Consider the following 24,656-nt stretch of genomic DNA (forward strand, 5'->3'; position numbering starts at 1 on the left):
CTTTCTGTAATTTTAGGGAGCAAAATTTCTCGTGTCTACTTGTACTAGATAATCTTCATGTATGTGAAAAAAAAGGAGGCAGCTGCTTAACCAACCTCAGCCACAAAAGGAACCCTAAGAGATCAAGGAGCAACGAAAGAAAGAAGGGTGCGCCCCAGACGCTCCAAATAAAACACCCAAGCCTCAGCAGCAACGTCTGATAATAAACACAAACTAGGATCTTTTCCCCTCAAGTGAAAAGCTTTACTTTTCCACCGAATTGGAATTAAAAAGAAAACAGAAGAAAACCAACACGGTGGAAAGAAGTCTGAAGGCGACACAGGCAGAGCTGGGGACGGAAGGATACACGTCTGTACTAGCTACTCTGCTCGTAAAACCTCCAGGAAAGCAGTACCGTCTTCTGTCGTGGGTATAAAATATTAAGTTATTAGTTTTTAGAAATCCAACTGACTTAAACGAAAGTAACTTGTAAGACCAGGAAACCGAGGGTGCCGAAGGCCGGGGCTTCCCTGCAGCGCCACCTGGTGGACTCGCGGCGCTCTGCGGCCCCGACCCAGGCAGGGGAGGGTCCCTGCTCCCCGGATCCACCTGCGGACCGGGCGGTGGGAGGAGAAACAACGCGGAAGGAGGGCAGAGCCAGGGGGCCCCTCCCAGGCTCCCCAACACCCGCCTCTCAAACCACTTCCGACTCCGCCAGTTTAAAAGCAGATGGGCGGCTTTTCTTTTTTTTAAAAAATGACATTTTTGAAGTTTAAAATTCCAGTTTTCAAAGTTTTTTGCTTTTTGATCAATGTGGGAAATAATATAAACTACCGCCTATCCCAGAGAGCGATGAGAAGACCTCTGCAACCACCACGAGCGAGGGGCGAGGCTGACAGCGCCGAGCGGCCGCGCCCCCCGCGCTGACGTGATGCCTCCACAGGGCACCTGAAGGGCAACGCGCCCCCACAAGCGGAAAGGACGGCACATGGCTGGAGGGCACGTCCGTCAGAGGACAAAGCAGCACAGAGCCCAGGCCCGGCACTGTCTCCGCAGAGGGATGCCCGCCGCCTCCGGCAGACCCCGCCGCCTCCGGCAGACCCCGCCTCCCCTGCAGGCTCCGCCCTTCGGCAGGCCACGCCTTCCCTGCAGACTCCGCCCCTCCAACAGACCCCGCCCCTCCAACAGACCCCGCCTCCCCTGCAGACCCCGCCCCTCCAACAGACCCCGCCTCCCCTGCAGACCCCACCCCTCCAACAGACCCCGCCTCCCCTGCAGACCCCACCCCTCCAACAGACCCCGCCTCCCCTGCAGACTCCGGCCCTCCAACAGACCCCGCCTCCCCTGCAGACCCCGCCCCTCCAACAGACCCCACCTCCCCTGCAGACCCCACCCCTCCAGCAGACCCCGCCTCCCCTGCAGACCCCACCCCTCCAGCAGACCCCGCCTCCCCTGCAGACCCCGCCCCTCCAACAGACCCCGCCTCCCCTGCAGACCCCACCCCCTCCAGCAGGCCCCGCCTCCCCAGGAGACTCCACCCACTTCCAGCAGACCCCCACCTCCCCCTGCAGGCACCACTCCCTCTAGCAGGCCCCACCTCCCCAAGAGACTCCACCCACTTCTAGCAGACCCCCACCTCCCCCTGCAGGCACCACTCCCTCTAGCAGGCCCCACCTCCCCAGAAGACCCCGCCCCCTCCAGCAGGCCCCGCCCCCCAGGGGCGGCGGGCTCTGCCAACGGCATCTGCACCGCCTGCCTCCAACACGAACACACTGCGGAGACACGGGAAACACGCAGGGCTGTCTTTATCTGCACAAGAATTACGCCCTCACATCTTCCGGGGACCACTCAACCCTCTGGCCCGTCTTTTGTCTTTCCCTTTCTAACACTCAGGTACCAAAACAGCGACTCCTCTCGAGCGTACTAACAGAAAACGGACAGCGCCAGCTTGCCGATGGCCGCGCGCCCCCAGGCCTCGGCATGGAGAACCCGACACTGCGGCCGCTCTGTCCCTGCCGGCCAGGGCAGGGCCACTGAGGGCCCAGCCAAGCGCGCTCGGACCATGAGGGCGCACGCCCTCCTCCTCCAGGACAGGCGCCTCATCAGGGCCTCCGCCCAGAACATCATTCCCGAACACTCGCCTCCCGTCATGGCATCCACCTGCACATCTCAGCAGGCGGTCGACAGAGGCGGAGACTTCAAATGGGCACGAGGGCGGGAGGGGGGCTGGCGGCTGGAGCAAAGTGCCCCTTACGGCATGTGCTGTCCTGTGTCCCGTGGCCCACATAAACTGAGGCACAGAGCCTAGTTCGGAGCCCAGCCCACAGCAGGCGCTCAGGAGATGGGAGCTGACTCTCCCCAACCGTCCTTCCGTTCCTCCATGCTGACAGAGGGCACACAGAGCTGTCCCTGTCACTAGCGAATGACCAACACTTCAATAACGGGGCAGGTGTTTTATTATCTTGGAGGGCTCCCTGCTGACTTGAGGGCCACGCCCCCACCCAGACGACCTGCTGTTCCTGTCCCAGGTTCCGCAGCAGCCCCTAAACGCCAGTGTACAGAGCGTGAGCATGCTGATGAGCAGAGTGAGGGACAGGGGACACGGAGACGGTCGGGTATGGCCTCTCCAGACACAGGCCACGCAGCCCTGGGGGTGACACTCCCACAGGCCTCTCTGCAGCTAGGTGAGGGGGTCTCTGTACTGCTGCTCAGTGCTCGCTGCCTAGGAATCACTGTTGCCGTATCTTACTCTGACACTCAGTTCCAACCAAGAAGGGTAAAGGGTGGCCAAGCAAGCCACAAGGAAAATGAATGAAGCAGGCAGGTGTCACACCTGCCAAAAGCCGAAAGTCAGACCCAACGGAAGCTCCGGATTCTGAGAACCAGGGCTGCGGTGTGTGCCAGCTTGCAGACACCACACAGTCCTGAGCCCCGCCCTCCCGCATGCCTGACCCACATGGGGCCAGCTCTCCTCTCCCATCCTCTGCCAGGAAGCCTGGCAAGAACTCCATGCTCCTTTAATGCTCCCAGGAGTGTTCTGGTCCAACCCAGACAAAGCCCGAAGCAGGAGAGTCCTGCGGAACTCCGTGTAGTCAGAGGCGTCCATTCCCTTCAATCACACTGTTGTTTGTGCCACCCAAGAACAGGGACATGCGAAAGTGCTCTAAGGTTCTTCAGCGACATTAAGGACATGCCCAGTGTCCTCCATCCTCTGGCCTGGGAGGGCCCATGACCCAGAGGCTGCAGGAGACAGAGGCCTTCCCAGATGGCCCCTTCATTCTACTGTGGGAAATGCCACCTCGTCTGGGGACAAGGACCAGATCAGGGCAGCCCAACCCTCAGGGAGCAAACTGGGAGTGGGAGGATAGAGAACAAGGGAAGCAGTGTCTAGTCTTCTGGAACAGCTGCTGGGTAGTAGAAAGAGAAGCAGCTTAGTCTCAGAAGACTCCTTCCTGGGATAAATGCCCGAGCCCAGGGAGGGAGCCCTCAGACCCAACAAGAACGCCCAGGGCTCACGTACTCAGCGGCAAACTTGTCCAGCCTCGTGAAGAGCTCGGTCTTCACCTTCAGATTCTCCACGATGGCCTCCACCACCAGGTCCGTGCTGTGGACCACAGACGCTGCGTCGGTGCTGGTCGATATGCTGCTCAGGGTCTTATCCACAAATTCATCACCAGCCTAACACAGTGGGAGGAAGGAGAAGACGACAGTCACTGGGCGCACCAGAAAACGGTGTGTGATCTGCTGCTAAGGCACAGGAAACAGGAGGGGGACGACAGGCCGGCACACCTCCAGACACAATCTGAATGCGCCCTGAAATTCTCAGAAATAAAACTCCCCCTGTTTTTGCTTAGGGATGATGGCATCTCAATGTACTTCCAGACAGCAGGGCAAGAACCAGCTTGTGAATAACCCCAACTGTTGGTCAACTGTCACTGCCATGTATAGCTCGTCTTCTTTCGAGTTCTTAGTCCTGTCACTGAACTGTCTCTTGGGGGTCCCTGCATCGGTCTGCTGGGCCAGTTTCTGCGGGAACACACTGCCATGCATTGTCCCGGGGACAGGCTTCCCGGAGGCCACAAGCTGTTCTTCCAGAAAAGGCAGAAGCTCCGCTGGGCAGCATGCATTAGTCTGAGAGGTGGTGCTGACCGTTCCCCTCTCACGGGAGGCAGAGACAGCTGAGTAAGGGCAAGAGAGCTGACCCTAGCGCTCACTCATCAGATGAGAAGCGCCATCATGGGCCAGCAACTGGCGTTTCAAAACATGCCAAACACAGCCTCTGTGCTCAAAGGGCATGCAGTCCCATGCTTCCTCGTTCGTGACTCCAGGTCTCCACAAACAGACCTCAGTTAGGGCAAAACCAGTGTCTTTATCAACGGCCATTTTATTTCAAGATATAATTTGCCCACAGGGCATCAAAACGGTCATAATCAGCAAAGGAATCCAGAATCACCACGTTCAACAGAAATAGCGTGTGAGACGAGAGGTGATCTTAAATTTGCTATTGGCTACATTTTAAAAAGCGCAGAGAAACTGGTAAAATTAATTTTATTTAACCCAATATATCTAAGATACTATCATTTCAACATGTAATCAATATAAAAAATATCGAGATGTTTTATATTCTTTTTCTATTAAGTCTTCAAAATCTGGCGTCTACTTTACACTTATAGCATACCTCGATTTAGACCAGCCACATGTCAAGTACTCAACAGCCACTTGTGGCTAGTGGCTCCTGCACTGGTGAGCGCAGAGCTGGGACAACACAATACGTCAAGCAGGCAAGCTGAGGCCCACACGTCCCTCCTCCAAGCACGTCCCCGGCCGAGGAGAGAATCCTCAGGAGACTGGACCTCTGAGGAGCGGCCAGGCAGGAGCTGAGCATCCTGAGCACAGGCACCATCTGTCTACCCTCAGGGCGGGACCCAGAGCCCCTGCCAAAGGGGACAATGGGCAGAAGTGTGCAGAGTAAACAAGTGAACAGCGCAGGTTATCTGGGTTCAGACTCTCTCTGTCCTGCGCCCCAGCCCTCAGCCCAGGGCTCTTAAAGCCCATGCCTGGACCCTCATCACGACACGCCCTGTACCAGGTCCCCCTGTCATTAAGAAAATGAGGCACAGGTGACAGAGATCTTAATCTCTCTCTGATAATTATTTCTTGGAGTTCTTCAGGGAGAGGGTAAAATTATCTCCACCTCTGCCTCTGATTTTTAAAAGGTGACTAGACATTAAGAAAATGCAAACCAAAACCACAACGGGATACCACTTCACACCTCCTATGATGACTCTTATGAAAAAAAAGGAAAATAACAACATCCTGTTGGCCAGGATGTGGAGAACTCAGAACCTCTGTACATCGCCTGCAGGTGTGTAAAATGGTGCAGCCACCATGGAAAAGTCTGGCAGTTTCTCCAAAAGCTAAACGTAGGATTGCCACACAACCCAGCAGTTCCACTCCTAGGTATACACCTGCAAGAACCGAGACAGGGGCTTGAGCACACAGTGCACCCAAGTCCACTGCAGCACCATTCACAATAGCCCGAAAGTGGAAGAACGCCAGCGTCCACTGACAGACGAGTGGATAAACAAAACGTGGTGCATCCACACAGTGGAACGCCGTTCAGTAAGAAAAAGGAATGAAGTTCCGACATGTGTGACAGCCCGGAGGAACCCTGAAGACCCCAAAGCAAATGAGATAAATCAGTCAAAAAGGACAAATACTGCAAGATTCCACTGCTAAGCGGTCCCTGGAACAGGCAAATTCAGAGACAGAAGGCAGACTGGACGTCTCCCGGGCGGGGGAGGAGGGGAGGCGGAGTTACTGCTTAGTGGGTACAGAGTCTGTTTAGAAAGATGGAAACATGTTGGAAAGAGTGGTGATGGTTGCACAATAGTGTGAATGTAATTAAAGTCACTAACTAAATTGTACCCTTAAAAATGGTTAAAATGGTAAATTTTACCACAATAAAAAATGTAAAAAGACAAGTAGACACATTGCTGTGGACACCCGAGGGGAACACACGACAAACCCAACTGCACCTAGTCTCTGCCTGTGACAAGGAGCCCATGGAGCTGCAGGGGGATGAGGCCCCAGCTCCTGTACCGAGGCGGCGAGGGCAGGCCACACTTCACGTGGTGACCTGTGCGGTGTCTCTAAGGAAGTGGGGACAGGTCGGCACACCGGAGCCCACCCTCCGAGGGCCCCTCGAGTGCGGGAGCTCTTCTGCCGTGGGATGGGGAACACAACTCACTCTCCATTTTCCTCTCTTTATAAAAAGTCGTCACGATTCTCTATCTAAATGCCACATTTACGACAGCATTCTCTTTTCAACTTGCAACTACAAACATTATCTTCCTGTTTCTCCCTCTTCTATCATTTTAGCAAAATAACTGATCTTCAATCCCAAATTCTCAGCGGAGATAATGAGTTCACTACCTGCAGAATCTTTCTCCTCAACCTCAAAACCTAGCCAACAACAAGGTTATTTACTTCACGTGTTTTGTAATCAGCCCCCAGGGAATGTGCAGTGACCGTGTTATCGGTTATTTACCTCTCCTGTATCAGTCCCCACGGAATGTGCAGTGACCGTGTTATTATATTGGTCTAAAGTTAACGGGGAAGTAAGTTTCACACAAACAACTTGAAAAGGCAGAGCAAAGGCCAGAACGGCTCACAGACATGACGTGGTCAGAGGACTCGTCTTGAGGACATCAATGACAAGAAGTCACCTTGGGGTTTTCTGCAAACTTCTTCTTGGCCACTCTCCTAAGGCTTTCCTCAATTCCCTTTCTCGATTTTGCCAGGATGTCCTCCGTCTGATCCACCAACACCACTGTGTGGCCAGTTGCTGCAGCAACCTAGAGCAAAAAAATACAGAAAACATAAAAGTTAAAAAAAAATGTAGTTTCATATTCCACGTGAACTCTACCACTATTCTATTCAAAATACTGAGTCAACACAATAATAAGCCAACATTAAGTAAACACACACTTCTTGCCAGACACGGCTCTAAACCCTTTACCTGGATGACAGCAAAGCCTCAAAACAGCCTTATAAGGTTAAGAAGGGTGCCCTGGTCACACGGCGGGCAGGCGGCAGTGGGATGTGAATTGGGCTCTCGAGGCCACACTGGAACCACCTCCCTGACTGTGCTGCCCAGCATGGGAGCCACTAGCACACGTGGCCACGGAAACTAAATGGAATTAAAAGCCAATCCCTCAGTCGCACCAGCCACATTCCACGTGCTCGACAGCTCGTTCACAGCACCCACTCCCCGCCCACCACCTGTCTCCTTAGACCGGGAGCACCTGTGCAGCTCTAGCCCTCAGCTCGCTTCTTCTGTAGTCCTTAAACCAGCAACAGGAAAGACTCCAATAATGGTGGCAAAGACTCCTGTCCCCAAAGGCTATGTAGTGACAACACTCTCAGGAAAGCAGGTCCCTGGTGCTCAGCCAGTTCAGGAGGGCGATTCCCTCCCCCCACGCCCACCCTGGCCGCACAGTGAGGAGGTTTGGGGAAGTCGCCCCAAATGCACCTGGAGCTGGCTTACTTGGGCCACAATCAGTGACAAGTCAATCCCTATTTCATCACAGTTTGCCAACAGCTTTCAAAGGACTACGGAATAAGTAGTGTGGGTAAACACAGCTCATCGGTCACATTCCAGGCGGGTGTCCTACTGAGTTGAAGCATCAGTAAGAGGATAGACAGGACCTAACACAAATACACGTGATGCAGGACACCAGCACCACTGCCCCTCAGGGTCCAAGAAGACCCTCAGAATCCCTGCTCTGACCCTGTGTGGACCAGCGGTGCATACGAATGGACCTGCTCGCAGATGACAGTACAAAGTCACTGTAAACCACCATCACGGTGTGAGATTTCTCAAACCAGGCAACTAAAACTCAAAGCTGAAAACCAAGGAGGAAAAGCAACAGAAGAGCAGAATTCAGAGGCAAAGAGGTTCAAACCCCACGGCAAGATTTCCAAAGAACGCTTTAAAAATGGGGAGCCAGGCTTTAAGTAGACGTGAATCACACCGGCGCCTACAGCTTCTCCCCAAGAGTTGCACAAGGGCTGCGAGCCGGGGCCTGTGGGGCCTGGAGGCAGCATCAGCACCGCCAATGCCCACAGCCCACCCGGGCTCCAAGAACAGGAAGTGCTGCCAGGACTGGAAGGCTCGACAACCACGGCGGGGTCGGAGGGTCACCGACACAGGCCGGTGGTGAACCTGCCCTGTGGGCAGAAGCCCCGGCTGCCGGAGCCCCGGATGCAGGCAGGCAGCGCGGTCAAAGCAAGACAACGCCCCAGAAGCAAAACACCCAGCAATCTCGACCTGAGTTCTCCGTAAGCAACAGAGAACAAGGCCCACGTGCCCACACCTCCAGTCCACGCACAAGAATCTGAACCTCCAATTCAGTAAATCAGAGTAAACAAGCAAGAGCAAATCCAGAAACGGTGCCCAGGACAGCACAGCAGGCCTGAGATGTACCCTCAGGAAGGCCTTGGTGGCATGGGGAACAGAGTGGAGAGGGTCCAGTGATAAGAGTGGCTCGCTGGGCCTGAACTGCTTGGCAAGGTGATTTATGCCGACGCCTGCTTTCCTTCTGGGAGCCAGGAGTTTGGCACTTGCCAGGCAGAGGTGCCCATGTGCCAGCCCCAGTGAAAACCCTGGCTCTGGGTCTCCAAGGAGCACCCCTGGCAGACGACACTTCCCAGGGCTGTCACCCTGGCGCTGGGGGAATGGGGCATATCCTGTGCGACCACGGGGAGAGTGCTCCGGAAGCCCGTCGGCTCTCTCACGCTCCGCCCCGCGCTTCCCCCTTCACTGATTCCACTCCAGCCTTTGGCTGTAGCAATCACAGTATGACTTGTGAGTATGACGATGGGCTGGGTCCTGTGGGTAAATCCCAAACCTAGGGGGGCAGGACTGAGTGGGGAGCCCTGACATGGAAACTAAGAAAATAAATCTCAGTTCCAGATGCAGCTGGTGATGACACTGAGCCGCTCACAGACGGGCACCCCGGGGCCACAGCTGACTCCGTTCCCAGGTTGGGAGGCAGAGGTGCGGGCTTGGGCCTCCCGCTCTTGTTCTGGTCCCTGGGCCTGACAGTGCCAGGGAAGAACGCAGGTGATTTTCACTTGATTTCTCTTAACCTCTGACCTGTGTCATCCTTTGAGGGACAGGACTCCTCTGATTCCTACTGGCCCAGGTCCCAATCTGCCTTCCCTCCTCCACCTCCAGCAGGCCTCACTCGGGCTTTCTGCTCCTCAAGGAGCTGGGGAAGAAACTTCAAGTCCATCTGGCCTGAGACGGTGCCGAAGCCGAAGGGAACAGAGACAAAGACAACGAGGGCAGAGTCCTTTAGCTGAGAGACTTCAGAATTTCACTGACAAAACATTAAAAAAACCCAACTCAACAACAGAAGGCTCCACATGTGGGATGTCAAACAAGATAACTCAAGTTCCTACATGACATGCAAGGCCCTCAGGACGGAGACGGCCTCCTCCCCACACACCACTCCCTGCCGCCTGACCCCCAGCACCACCCCAAGCCTTCGGCTCCCGGCACCTGCTGCTGCCTCTCCCCTCTGGCCTCTCACTGTCCACGCCTCCGCCCGCTTCACCGCGTTACTAAGCCTGAGTATTACCTCCAGATACTACATAAGATCACTTCCCAATCTTATACCTCAAGATCCTCGGGGTCCCAGGCTGGGTCTCCCCTCCCTTCATGCTCCTGTAACACCCATGCGTACCCTGATCACTGCACCACCCCACCACACTGTGTTATCACAGGCTGTTTAGGTGCCGTCGCCCCCACTGCAGGCCCCGGAATAAATGTCATTCATCTTTGCTGAGTACCGAGACCCCGTGGCCTGGCTGTGGCGGGTTGCCAGGAAATGCTGATGGAACAAACACATCTGGTAGACAAGCCAAGACGAGATCAGGTCTCCTGAAGGTCCAGGGCTCTTGTCATCCATGTAGCTGAGGGGTTCCTCTCACAATGTGAAAGTAACTACATTATTCAGGGCTCTTCCTGAGAAAAGAAGCTCGTGTGTCCTGGATGCAAGAAAACCAAGCACAGGCATTGTTCTCTAATGAAGCCACGACTGCGCCCAGGGGGTGGCGGAGGGTGGACCACAGAAAGAAGAGGACTTTCCTCCTCCTCCCAGAGTCTGTCATGTCTCCACTAAATAAGCAGGACTCCTCCTAGCACCAACCTGAGTGACTGCAACTTAGATTGACCGCTGAGATCTCCTGTTTCACATGATAGTGACCGGCACGCTGTGAGACGTTGAGGACAAGCAGTCCGCAGTGGAAAAAGTTTTATTTGAAGGCTATGTCCTCAGCTCCAGGACTCGCTAGCCTTGGTGGAAGGCAGGCTTAGGCAGAGAGAAATATTTTTAGACTAGGGTGCTTCAGACCTGTAAAAATAGGCCGAGTGAACAGCACGCTTGTCAAAGGCCCCGAGTACTTGGGCCGCAGGGCCAAGTTGACATGCCGAGCAGAGGCACGCTGGATTCAGGTTTCTGCAAACGTACCACCAGATCTGAAGCAGCTTCCCTGAAGCCTAACTTGAATGGTGAACTACTGAGAACTCCATCAGCTGGTCCAGGGAGGTGTCCCATCTGCCCCTAACTACAGGAGGGCTGAGTTTCATCAGCATGTTCTCTCATAAAAACTGCAGGGGCCGGCCCTGTGGCCTAGTGGTTAAGTTTGGGGTGCTCCGTGTCAGCAGCCCAGGTTCGTGGGTTTGGTTCCTGGGCAGGGACCTGCACCACTCATTAGCCATGCTGTGGCAGTGACCCACATACAAAATAGAGGATGACTGGCATACAGCTGGCTCAGAGCAAATCTTCCTCAGGGGGAAAAAAAAAGAAAAATTGCAAAGCTGTGCAAACTCGCTGACACACCCAAATTCTGAGTTCCTCCCAATCCTCAGAATGCACGCAGCAAGTCAGCACTCTCCATGCTGACTGCGCCCCAGAGGCAGCTGTGCCTTCACACCAACGCCTGGCTTTGGGTTCTCATGACTGGATCCAGGGAGGAAAAAGTCATAAATCAGGTGTATCTCTCAGATCTGGCAGCGCTGGCTCATGCTGATCTCTGTTGCGCAACCCCCTGAACCCGGTCAGCAGCAGCAGTGGTCTTCAGAAACTTCCACATCAGAAAAGGGCACTCTCCTGAGGCTTTCAAACACCGCCACCACCATAACCAGCTGGTTTGTTCTTAAAAGAGTTAAGTTCATTGGCTGGCCTCCTTTTTTGGACTTGGATATTTATATCTCAGAAAGTATTTCTGAAAAGCCAAGGATATGTGTCTCCATTTTTAGACAAGAATTCTGTTAAATTCACAATTTTTTAAAAAATTCAATAAGCATCTGGATTTGATAACAGAGAAAATATCTTCTCTCCCAGGACACTCCCCTCCCCTCTCCCACAAATTCTGGAAAGGAGAAGGGATAACTGGCCATGTTGATGTCCAGTTATCCACCAACTCAATTATATGGAAGGCCCTCTGAAAGAGGTTGCCACGACGGACACTTCTGAGCAGAGGAGAGAGCTACCAACCCAACTTGCCCTCCGGGAAGACGCACATGGCAATGTGTGTCAGGATGAGTAGATTTTTCCCATTAGTTTTTGCTGAAAAGGACCAATCAAAAGGCTCTCTCGGGGCTGGCCCCATGGCCTAGAGTTAAGTTCGGCGCACTCCACTTTGGTGGCCTGGGTTCGGTTCTTGGGCACAGACATACACCATTCGCCAGCAGCCATGCAGTGGTGGCGACCCACATAAAAAATAGAGGAGGACTGGCATGGATGTCAGCTCAAGGTGATCTTCCTCAGCAAAAAGAAGGCTCTCACAACAATGCAGGTACCGTACCAGTGCCTGGTCCAGGAATCACAAAGCAGAGAGCAGGGAAAGAGCCCTCCTCAGAGAGGAGAGCCCAGAGCCTCTGCAGTATGCAGGAGACTCTGACCCCGACCCCACCCGCAGATGCACGTGGCTGGGGGAACAACAACGGCAAGGACAGAGGGAGGACGCTCTCCAGGACAGCTGGAGGGGCACAGGGAGGGAACAAGATGCATTCACTAGGTCTTGGCAAGTGAGCTGGAGTCTGTTATGGACAGAAAGATGCAGCAGGGCATCCAGAGGGAGACAACCAGCAGGTGACTCATTTTGAGTCCAGAGCTGAGCAGAGGTGAAGCTGACACCTGTTGATCCCAGACACCCACAAAGGATGCCCTTGCTCATGGAGGCCACACTTCTCCCCACAAGACAGCAGAGGCCAGAGGTGCAGGCAGAAATGTGATCTTCTCAGCCTCGGGGTCTCTGGCCAGCAGCACAGGAGTTGAGAGACCCCAGACCCAGCCCCCTGCTCTGCCTCCGACCCCTGACCCCAAATGCCATCTCTGCAGGGGTGATTATTATAACAGTCGCATGAAATGATAGAAACATCAAACTACTCTGAATACAATAAAGTGTCACATTTGTAGAGTGTTAGGTGCGAGGCTCTATTGAACCTGAACACGTAACACCCAAAATCGCACAAACGGAACACTAAGATCCTCCTTCTCAACAACCCACACAACAGTCTTAAACCTTTAGCGCTGTTTGAACTCCCCATCAAACATCTTCAAAGCCAGTTAGGAGAATCATTGTGTGTATGTGAGGAAGATCAGCCCTGAGCTAACATCTGCTGCCAATCCTCCTCTTTTTGCTGAGGAAGACTGGCCCTGAGCTAACATCCATGCCCATCTTCCTCTACTTTATATGTGGGACACCTACCACAGCATGGCTTATCAAGCAGTGCCATGTCTGCACCCGGGATCCAAACTGGCAAACCCCGGGCCACCGAAGCAGAATGTGAGCACTTAACCGCTGCGCCACTGGGCCGGCCCCAGGAGAATCTTAAATGAGAGAAGTCATCCCTGGACCAGATCTGATGGATCTACATTTCCTGAAGGGTCACCACTGAACACGCTGGGCGACTCTGAGCACTTAGCTCCTCGGACCCTCACGACACTGTGAGGCGGCTCCCATCTCTCCCAAGAAAGGAAGAGGCAGAGAGGGGTTCGGTGACGGGCCCAAGGTTCCCACAGCCAGGAGAGGAAGGGCCGACACCTCCCTCCTGCCCACTTTCAAGCGCTGCACCACGCTCAGCAGAAACCAGCACACTGCCTCACTAGGTAACCCAGGGGAGACATGGCGTAGAGAGCAGGGGCATGACCTTCCTGGCCCCAGGAGACCCAGGCAGGGAGGGGGTGCCCAAGGTGGACACAGGGAGAAGAGAGAAGGGGGAGGAAGGAAATCAGAAACTCAAGCAAGGGTCAGGCAGTGCGAGGCTGGACCTAGGGGACCTGGCGGAGAAAACCCACAACCTGACCTGGGTGCCGCTTACGCTCTACAACACCCAAACTATATCCCGGGCTTCTTTCTTCTTCGCCTGGCAGCCGTCCTCCTCATGCAGCATCTGCGGCCCTGTCCCAGGGGCAACAACTACTACGCTGCCAGAGGCTGGTTTCCCCATCCCAGGACATCACGAGAGCAGAGGAGGGCCCAGGGAAGAAGTGGCCACCCCGGGGATGAGCGGTGAACTTCCTGACAAGCACGATCACACACCCTCGACGAGGAAAGAACACCTGGGAACAGAAACGCTCCCTCCCAGAAGGACAGGAAAAGGAGAGCTCACAGCCAGTGACTGCGCCATCTCCTGCGACCCTGAAACTTGTCCCAGGCCACCGCAGTCTCCAAGCAAACTTCAACAGAGACGCGCTCACTGCAGCAACAGAAAAGAGGCAAACCAAGAACAGCACAAAGCGATGCACACCACGCTTCTCTTCGGCACCAGAAACTCCAGAGTCGGGAAGAGATGGAGTCGGAGAAGAGATGGGTGAGCAAATTCAGCGGCTGGGGAGAAAAGCAGCTTTGGGTCCACGGGAGTCCTCCTCAAGCACGGCAGAGCAACACCAACGCCGGGGAAACATCCACCTGCAGCTTAAGATGCCCCCCCGCCCCCAACTTCCGAGGAGTTCTTTCCAGAAGAAAGGTGTACTTTTGGCTCTTTAAGAGGGACACACACACAAGCTTTGGGTGAGAAGGACCGGGCCCCAAACCCCTTCAGGACGCAAACTCTCTCACACCCTCGAAGGTGTAGGTAGCGCACTAAGGAAGGCTGCACAGAGAGCGCTGAGAAATCGGGGCCCTGAAGTGCCATTCCCGGGGAGCCCACGGGCTCCTCACCACACACTGGGGAAAGCTCCAAGCTCCCTGGGCCCCTTGGGTGGAAAAGGCAAGGGCCGAGCAGAGCTCAGAGAGGACGCGTTCTATAAACTGGAGAAGCGCACCGTCAGCAGGTTTCTTCTCATGAAGCAAAAAGCAGCCTGTGCTCCCTCGCGGGTCTTTTAATTCTGTACACTTTCTTGCCACCTAAGTACCAGGCTAAAGATAAAGTGGCAATCAGAACCAAGGCAGAGGCACATAATGATGCCCACATAATGGGCAAACACACAAAATGCGTTAACCTGACTTAAATATTAACCTGCAGGCTGAGGGATTTTTTTTTTTTTTTTTTAATGTAAAACAAACAAAAGAAATGGCAGGCCAAGTAGACCCTCCCGGAGAGCACAAATGGACAAATGGCCCGTGCTCTGATCAAACGTAACCAAGCACAGACCTCACTCATCTTAAATTGCTTAATTGCTTGAGATAAGTGTCAGGCTCCCACAAAACCTATTCAAATTTTTTTCATCCTACTCAGCATGAACTGGAACATATGGCAAAACGATAAATTTTTAAAAGATTAAAATTGTAAACAGAACTATACCTTAAATAAAATTAAAACTGCAGGGGCCCCATGGCCGAGTGGTTAAGTTCAAGCACTCCGCTTCAGTGGCCCAGGGTTTTGCTGGTTTGGATCCTGGGTGTGGACCTAACACCGCTCATCAGGCCATGCTGAAGTGGCGCCCCACATAGCAGAAGCAGAAGGACCTAGAGCTAGAATATACAACTATGTACTGGGGGGCTTTGGGGAGAAGAAAAAAAACCAGGAAGACTGGAAACAGATGTTAGCTCAGGGCCAGTCTTAAAAAAAAACCTACAGTCACTTGCCACATAATGATGATCCGGTCAAGGACGGACCGCATATATGACGGTGGTCCCATAAGATTGGTACCATATAACCTAGGTGTGTAGCAGGCCATACTATCTAGGTGTGTGTAAGTGTACTCCATGATGTTTGCACAAGAAGGAAACCGCCTAACAACACATTTCTCAGAGCATGTCCCAGGTTGTTAACGACGCATGACTATAGTTAGAGACAGTTCAGGAGAGTGAACATAAATGCATAACTTAGATGCCAGCCTGTGCTTATGCTTTTAAGGCTTTTCTGAGGATTTACACTGCGGGGAAGATAAAAAGCGCCTTCCCTCTTTTCAGAGGTCCCAAGCTGCAGTATCAACTGGCACGTACCTCCAAGATTAAGCAAGATGCAACAGAATCATGACCATTATTTTCCATCTAACTATGACACCTACCTCAGCAGCAACGATCAGAGATGGAGTAGATAAGAGAGCAGAAGGACAAGGAGAACTGCCAGAAGATAACAATCACAGAGGCACCTAACATTGTGTGAACTCTTATTAGACACCATGCTGAGCACCTGACACGCACTAGTTCGTTCATCCTCTCCATCTCCTGCGAGGCTAGCACTAGTTATCAGTCCTACTCTACAGATGAGTAAACCGAGGCTTTCCCATGTCAACACAGCCAGCGTGAGGGAGAGCCAGCATACAGGTCGTCCCGTTGCCCCACACTGCACTGGAGCCAATCTACACGAAAACACATTAACTAACTAGTTGGTGGCACTCAATAAGCGAAACAGATTCACCCTGTGCAAACGCTGTAGGTCAAGGAGCACAAAGAATGAGGCAATACTCCTAGAACGACAGGCTGAAGGGGAGAGAGGAGAACAGATGAGCTGACCCACTGGAAACACCCCTGAAATCAACCAGCTGGCTGACAGCAGCACAGACGTTGCACAGGAAAGCATGAGTCCCCTCCACAGGATTAGAGCTGTCACCTAAAGTGGCTGAGGCTCTTTTAAATCCTGTTACGTACGATGGAACTACTGTTCCTTACGACCGGCCACTTTTAGACTTCTGGTCTTCAACAACTTTTAGAACAACAGCTCCATTATGTTTCCAACCTATGGGGTAAATAACTCTCTTTTTCCCCCTTAAGTTTGAAAAGGGACTCCCTTGTCGGACTACTTAAGGATTTGATCTACAAGTCTGTGTTCCTATCAATGTCAATTATTTCTCCTCCCGTCGCCTCAGATGAAAGCTCCAATACCATACCCATCATTTTAGGTGCTACCTCTGTGCTTTTTCATGCAACCTAACACCCTTTTTTTATGGTATCCAGTAATGGGCACAGCATTCCAGGTTCTGAGCTATCCGACTTTGTACAAAAGTTGAGGTGATGCGTTCTACCTAGTTTCTACTTAGTTTCTAACCCTCTTCCATGGATGCCTTCAAGACACGGTCCACAATCGTTTCTGCGTCCATTTCCTATGTTGTCACTTGAGGCTAAAAGCCCTAATACCTTGTCAGTAAGATGTTGTCTAATTGTTTTTAAACAAATACATTATTTGATACCTGCACACAACAAATCTCACTCTCACAGCCTTGGGAAATTCTGTTGGAGCAGGGGTACAAGTGCACTCAACCCAAACTTCCTCCTAGGATCACATACTATAATATATGGAACTTTAAAGAGACCCACTCCTCCTCATGTGTCACACAGATTATGGGGACACCACAACCTAGCAGCCAGGGCAACCACACCATAAAAAGAGGAATGTATGTCCAAAATCATGATCTCAGAAGAAAGAAATGGAGACTGTAAGATGCAGACCGATAAAATGGTTATGAAATACACGTTAGGAGAAAATGCGATCAAATTAATGTGTTGCAAAAAAGTTGCAGGGAGGGGAAAACCAAGAAGCGTAATAAAAGATTTTCTAAAAAGCAAGCATGGAAGTGTGAAGTTGGTAGGAGACAGACACTGAAAAAACTAAACTCTTCCACGACTGGAGCCACTGCACCTGAGCCCTCCGCTAAAAAGTTAGGTAAGTGCCGCCCCCAACCATACAAGTTGCAAAAGGGCTGAATTGCTAAAAATACAATCAGCTAAGATAGGAAAATCTATAGGTTCTCCAACAGGAGCTGGAATGTAACCACTAAAAGGAAGTCAGTGACAGGCAAGTATCCCAGCATTCGGGTAACCAAGTGCGCAACGACCCTGAACCACAGCTCAGCTGGACCTGGGCAGAGTCCCGCAGAGCGGAGACTCCTCCCGGCCCTCACCCCTTTATCTCCCCCGCCACCCTCCCCAGGGCCCAAGCCGCGCAGCTCCCGCAGAGAGGGCACGAAGTCAAAGGTCGCCCAAGCACTGCAGCTGCCAGGATCCCAGGACCTGCCAAGCCCTGATTAGGAAACTTCACGCTGTGCTACAGAGGTGATGACTTTGTAACCCAGCAAGCAAAGGAAACCCCCGGCGGGAAGAAAGGAGACGCGTCAGGGAGGGTAGAAAGCCGCTCTGACAACGACTGCAGAATTGCAACAACTGATCGAAAGGTCCTGGAAGCCAGCGGGGCTGACGGCGAGCGGCCACTCCACCCGTGCACATGCACACTCTCTTCTCCGCACCGCTCGGGCCAAAGTGCATGCCCGACTGCGCCTGGACCGCCGTCGGGCCCGGGAGCGGGTGGAACCCAGGGACCAGGAAACAGGCTCGGCCCGGGACCCGGGCCCTGGGGGCGGAGACTCGGGCCCGCACTCCGGACCTCCAGGGCGGGCCGGCCGACGGCCCTCGCGCTCCCATCCCAGGCGCGCGGCACGGAGCGGGCGCTGCGGGGGCGCTCACCTGCGCGATGCCCGCGCCCATCAGCCCGCCGCCGATGACCGTCACGTGCTTGACCATGATCTTCTTGGCTGCGGCCGACGCGGCGGACGAGGAGGACATGGCGCGCACGAACTGCCTGGTGACGAAAGCCATGGTGCGGAGGCGGGGGCTGCGACGAGCCGGGCGGAGAGGGTCGGCGGGCGCAGCAACAGCAGTTCAGACCTCGGGGGCGGAGGCCCAGGCGCCCGTCGCCCCGCGCCCAGGGCGTGGCCGTGACGTGCTCGGCGGCGGGGCGGGGACTCACGGCGCGCTCCTCCCACTGGCCCAGACGAACCCCGCCCCCGCGCCCCGGGCGTGGCCGTGACGTCATCGGCGGCGGGGCGGGGACTCGCGCCGCGCTCCGCCCATTGGCCCAGACAAACCCCGCCCCCGCGCCCTGGGCGTCGCCGTGACGTCCTCGGCGGCGGGGCTCGCGCTCTAACGTCCGGGCCGGGCGCCGGGCTCACGTGGTCCGCCTGGCACCCTCTTCCGCCGCCTGGCGGGCTGGCTGGTCGCGGGAGAGTGTCCGCGCGGGGTATCCCCTCCTCGGAGAAGCCCCCGCCGGTACCCGATGGAGACGGGGTCTTGCCTGCTACCTTCTCGCCGTGAGACTGGTGCACTTCTCGGCGCCGAGTACATATGGGCTCTTGGCTGCGGGCATCAGACCCCAAATGAGCGCCCTGCGTTCACGTCACCGAATACCCAGCTCCAGGGATGCTCTTAATCCTGCGCGTATTGATTCCACTGAAACGGAAGGAAACAAACTGCCCACGCCCAAAACAAATGTGCGGAGACCAGGAGTCCCGATGCATGGATGAGGCCCAGGGCAGGGAGAGGGAGTGACCTTGGGTCACCCGTGCAGCTCCGTGCGGTGGACATGTGATCGCTCAAGGTCGAGGAGCGATCTTTGTGGTGGAACTGATAATAGAATCATGGGAAAGGGATGTCTGTCCAAGGAGTGCAAGACTTGATACCAATCAGGCCAATCTTCTGTGAATAATCCTTCGTTATTGTACCTTAGTGATAGAGAATTATTGCTTAGTTTTTAAATATGTGATAAAGATCCACAACCTCACCCTGCAAACAGGAGTCAGCCTCCCCCATTGGAAGTAACCATGGTAGTGAATCCTGTGTCCACCATTCCTTTGTGTTTCTCTCATTTTTATAGATAATTCTGTAAGAACATGGGAGAAGCGCTATTGCTGAGCACTCGTTAGGCTTGGGACAATACAAAGAGGATCCTCCTGGCTGAGGAGACAGTGTTACATCCAAATAATGAAAGTTCGTGGGGTGCCAGAATGTAGGGAATGCAAACGCCCATGGGACTAGAAATGGAAAAGGAAGATCACAGAGAGAAACCTAGAGTTTCTAGAAGTTGAAGCATGAGTCAATTTTTGAGGAAAAGAGAATTCTAGGAGCAGCAGCAGCACATGCAAAGGTAGAAAGAAAAGAAAATATTGCCACGGAAAAAGGGAGAGGAATTGGGTGTGGTTAGAGGTGAAGCTAGGATGGTAGATGAGGAGGACTCCCTGGTAATTCCTCAGGTGGATTTTAACTTTTTGTTCTCGTTTGCGAGTTGTGTCTAATGCAAAGCCAAACATTCTAAAAAGAGTTGTAGAGGAGGAATTGTCTTCCTCCACCCTCTAGGTCCTTCTGGCTGGTCTAAGAATTAAATTGACATGAGGCAGAATAACAGGAGAAAATGAAACAAAGTTTAATAACATGGGAGAAACCCAGGAAAACTGAGTAACTTGCCAAAATGGCCAAAGCAACCACGTTAAGTACCATCTTCAGCTAAAGACAAAGGAGGATATTGGGGGTAGTAGTTTGGGACTTCCAAGGGGAGGAAGGCAATTTACTGGAGATGGGAAAGCAAATGTTTAATAAACGGGTGTTTGTTTGACTGCCTATAGACAATGTGACCAGAGAGAGAACTTTGATAAAAATGGGCTTAGCAAGGATCCTCCCAGTCTATCACACTCTGGAGTTATCTGTGGTGATGGCCTGTCCTGGGGACAGGCCTTCTGTCTTGAATTCTTACAGGCAGTTAGGGGGAAGGTTAAAGTTTCTTTCAGAGTCTTTTGTCCTTAAAAATAATGAAGCCGGGGGCTGGCTGGTGGTGAAGCACTTAAGATCATGCACTCCACTTCAGCGGCCTGGGGTTTGCCGGCTCAGATCCCCGGGCATGGAATCAATGCACCATTTATCAAGCCATGCTGTGGTAGGCATCCCTACCACATCCCACATATAAAATAGATGAAGATGGGCACAGCCGGTAGCTCAGGGACAATCTTCCTCAGCCAAAAGAGGAGGATTGGCAGCGGATGTTAGCTCAGGGCTAATTGTCCTTAAAAAAAAGAAAACAATAATCAAGCCAAAGAGACACATTTTGGAGTGGGCAATTCTGATCCCCCCCAGAGTGTCGTCGCCATAAATTTTTTCAAATGTATCAGTGCCTGAGTATGGTACACTTTCAGATCTGTGATTTGTTTTCCTCAGGAAAGAAAGTATAACCGTGGCCGTGTTTCTTAGCGATTCTCGAATCTGAGGCCGTCTGTGTTATGTGAAGCTATGATGTAATGAAAGGAGCACTGGGCTGCATTAGGAGGCCTGGCTCTGTCCCCTGTGTGCAGTATGACGTCTGCAGACAATGCCCCTCCCTGCGCTCCAGAGTCCTTGTCTCTCGGAAGAAATGGTTGGACGGATAGCTTACATTCTAGCCACGAAGAACCAAAGTTGCTTTTCCTAACTTCTGAATTATCTTTCATAAAGATCCCAGTTGCCAGTTTATTTATAAATGCATTAAAGTCTATAATTTTTTTACTGTACTTTGATGATGTAGTATTTGACTATAATTCACAGACATCTTCAGAGCCCAATGTTTAGAAGAATGAGACTGATAGTGACTCTTTGTTTCATTTTTAAAAGTAAAATCCTTGATTTTGGATTACAAGTAAGTTCTTCATTGTTTTATGTGAGCAAGAAACATGATCCTAGGGGCTGGAAAAATCAGAGGTGACTAGAACATGATCTTTGCCTTCAAGGCTCGTAATTTAGAAGGAATAAACATGGAAATACATCATGACAGCAGTGTTGTAAGCGCTTTCCAGAGGGGAATGCAGGGGCTGTGGGGTCGGGTTGGGCAGTGGCGGGGCGGGTCGGGGGGGGGGTGGGGCGCGGCGCAGTCACAAGGGTAAAACTAACATTTAATGAATGCTCAATTTGCCAGACTCTGTGCTAAGCATTTCACGTGTATTTTCTCATCCACTCCCATCAGTCTTACGGGGTATGTCACTATTTTTATCCTCATTTTGCGTGTGGACAACTGAGGAGGGTCACTCACCTGAGATCTGAAGGGGGAAGTAGGGAGCCTGGTCTGAAACCCAGGTCTTCCTGAGGGTAAAGTGGTTGCTCTCAACCCATGTCCAAAACTACTTCCTCATGAGGGAGCTGTTACAGCCGAGTCAGGAGGATGATTAGAAGGTTTCAAGCAGAGAAAGAGTTATAAGGACATGCCAGACAGAGAGAAAAATGTGTATGTGGACTGAGGAGGAACCAAGGATGGAGAGTGGTCTGGAAATACAATTAATGTAGAATAACCAGACAGGGTTCTTCTAGGGGAATGAAAGTGGAATTGAGAAGGGAGGCAGAGGCCAGATCAGGGTGGACCTTTTTGTGAGAGTCATGACCACAATTACTTTTAATTTTTTTCAATTTTTTAATTTATAAATAATTACAAACTTGTAGAAAAGTTGCAAGAATAAGAATAGTGCAAAGAAACACATATACGCCTTACCCATATTTACCTATTGTTCATATTTTACTGCGTTTGCTTTATCACTTGTTTTATCTTATCTATTATCCCTATCTACATTAGCTATCTATAATAGATAAGAATTATATAATATAAAGAGAGAGCTATATAATTTCTGAATCATTTGAGGGTAAGTTACACACATCGTGGTCCTTTATTATAATATTTCAGTGTGTATTTCCTAAGAGCTGGGTGATTCTCTTACGTAACCACAGTACAGTTATCAACTGTAGTAAATTTAATATTGATATAGCATTTCTGTGTAATAGATCACTTGTATTCTAATTTAATTAATTGACTCAAAAATGTCCCTTATTTATTTTTTTTCTTCCCAGTACTGAATCCAGTTTAGGGGCAGGTATGGCAGTTAGTTGCCAAGTCTCCTTCTCTCTTTTTTAAAACAGCAGCTTTATTGAGGTTTTAATTAGTTGGTTTTTATTTTTATGTTTAGGCCCTGGCTTTTCCATGAACATTGTGTTTGTGTACCAGGAAACTATATAAAGGGCTTAAATATCCTTGGAAGAGATCTTTCAAAAACTATAATAATTGACAACTCACCACAAGCCCCTAAGTATCAGGTGGGAAGGCGTTGGTAAACAAATTCCGATTGAAAACATACAGTGAGGACAAATGCTGCCCAACAGATGTGATGGGAGAGGAACAGAAGTTTCACTGGTGGAATTTCCCCATTTAGTGTCATCTTTTAGAATTAGACACGCCAAATTGGGATATTCCTTTTGGAAAATTTTCTTTTAAGTGAAGCACAACATAAATGAAGAAAAATCTGAGTAGCAAATCTGAAGAAAAAGGAACTATAAGATACATGTCATTTAATAGCATTCTTACCAGCTGTTACATTAGTAATTTAATCATAAACATATTTGAGAATTACAAATAGCTTCACCATATTCTTCTGGTCTGTTTGATTTGACATTCTGAAAGATTTTCTTAGACTATTTTGTCAATATATTTGTACCCTTTGTCAATGTTTCTTTGAAATACAACTATAACTGGAGATGAGCCATCCTTGCAAAATGTATTTTACCTTATGAATGTATTCATGTGATATGTCTGTGATTTGTTTCACAATAAATTAGTGCAGAGTGGGGATGGTGGGAAGTGGGTTAGGTAGAGATGAAACAAAATTGTCCTTAACTTCTGTATGTGTTTCAAAATGCCCATAATGAAAAGTAAAAGAAAAGAAGGGGAAAACTGCTTATGGTATTGAAGTGTGTTCCATATCAGACACTACCTTTATTTCTTGCATTTTGAAATATGTTTTTAAGAATTTCTTCTTGGTTCCTAGATAAAATCATTTCAATTATCCTTCATCTCAAACATAATATTCAGCCTAAATGTTAAAGATATGTTATCCTAGAGATTATTTATTATGAAACAAACATGGCTTGCATTCTTGTTTTCAGACTCCTCTTCAATGAAATAGCTTCAAGTCAATTTGTTATGTTCCTACCATGTTTCAGGTTATCGGCTAGTTTTTGGGAATGAGATTTATTTTACATATAATAAAATTCACCATTTCAAGTGTGCAATTCAATAATTTTTACCAAATGACACAAGCATCACTATAAATCAGTTTTAAGACATTTTCATCCCCCCAGTAAGAGCCCTATGCCCATTTATTCCCACTCCCAGCCCTGGGCAATCACTGATCCACTTTCTGTCTCTATATATTTACCTTTTGCGAACACTTCATGTAAACAGGGTCATATCATGTGTAGTCTCTCAGCGTAATGTCTTTAACTGTGATTTATTTGTGGCATACCACGTTTCAGTAGTTTGCTCCTCTTTGGTATCAAATAGTATCCCATTGTATGGATCTACCACGTTGTCTATTCAGTCACTGGTTGATAGACATTTAAGTTGTTTCCAGTTGCAGACTATTGTAAATAATGTTGCTATGAACATTCACAGGCAAGTCTTTGTGTGGATGTGTGTGTTCATTTCTCTTGGGTAGACGCCTGAGGGTGGAATTGCTGGGAGGTATGGTAGTTTAACGTTTAACTTTTTGAGAAACCCCCAAACCGATTCCAGAGTGACTACACCATTTTATATGAGCATTGTCGACACGTAAGTGTTCCCAATCCTCCACATCTTCACCATCACCTGTTACCTTCTGTCTTATTTGTTATAGTCACTCTAGTGTGAAATGGTATCTCCATGGTTCTATTTTGGATTTCCCTAATTACTAATGATGGTGAACATCTTTTTATGTGCTTATTAGTCACATGTTGAGAACCACTGATCCAGCTGAATTCTATTCCGTGATAGCAAGGGACCTCGAGGCCCAAAGAAGTGAAGTGCTTACCAAAAGTTACACAGAGCAAGGAGTTGCAGAGCCAGGGCTTCACTCCAGGTGCCGTTTTCCAGTTCAGTTCTCCTTCCCCGAACTGTATTTACTCCTGGATGCGTCACTATAGATGAGGAGCAGAAAAGCAGGGAGGAAAGAGATGCCCAGAAACCCAACTCCCTCCATATGGGAGCTGCAGAAGGAATGAGGGGCTATGAGGTTATTAGTTCACGGACACAGCCGAGGTGCTCGACGTGGGAGGCTGTAATGAGGGGGTAGGAAAGCCATGCAGAGACCTCAGAGATCCCCTCTCCAAACCTCTGACAGATGAGAAAACTGAGGCCCAGAGACGTCATCTGGCCAGTTGCTGGCAGGGGCAGGACTTGGGACCCAAGTGCGCCACGCTCCTAGTCCAGTCCTCATTATCCCACTGTCTTCGCCTTTCATCCCAGCTCCACTCACCTGAGGCAGCAGCTCTCAGCACCAGCTTGAGCTCTGGTCCCTGGGAGTTTCTGCCTAACTTATTGGAAGGAGCAGGGCCTCATTGTTTTCCATACAATTACATTTCTCACTAACAGAGCAGAAAGAACGCACCACTCATACAGCTGAGTGGTA

General features: G+C 51.0%; 1 protein-coding gene across 1 annotated transcript in view; it reads right to left on the reverse strand.

Moving 5' to 3' along the window:
- The window catches only part of HADH (hydroxyacyl-CoA dehydrogenase), a 33,259-nt gene extending 14,493 nt beyond the window's left edge, over nt 1–18,766 (reverse strand). Inside the window, exons 1-3 of the mRNA XM_023636763.2 lie at nt 17,902–18,766; nt 6,708–6,836; nt 3,500–3,657 (exon numbers count right to left, since the gene is read on the reverse strand). Coding sequence (XP_023492531.2) covers nt 3,500–3,657; nt 6,708–6,836; nt 17,902–18,033 — 419 coding nt within the window. The 5' untranslated portion in view covers nt 18,034–18,766. The remainder of the gene's footprint in view (nt 1–3,499; nt 3,658–6,707; nt 6,837–17,901) is intronic.
- Nucleotides 18,767–24,656: the final 5,890 nt, after the last annotated feature.

This window comes from Equus caballus, chromosome 2 (assembly GCF_041296265.1).
Source record: "Equus caballus isolate H_3958 breed thoroughbred chromosome 2, TB-T2T, whole genome shotgun sequence".
Taxonomy (NCBI): Eukaryota; Metazoa; Chordata; class Mammalia; order Perissodactyla; family Equidae; genus Equus; species Equus caballus.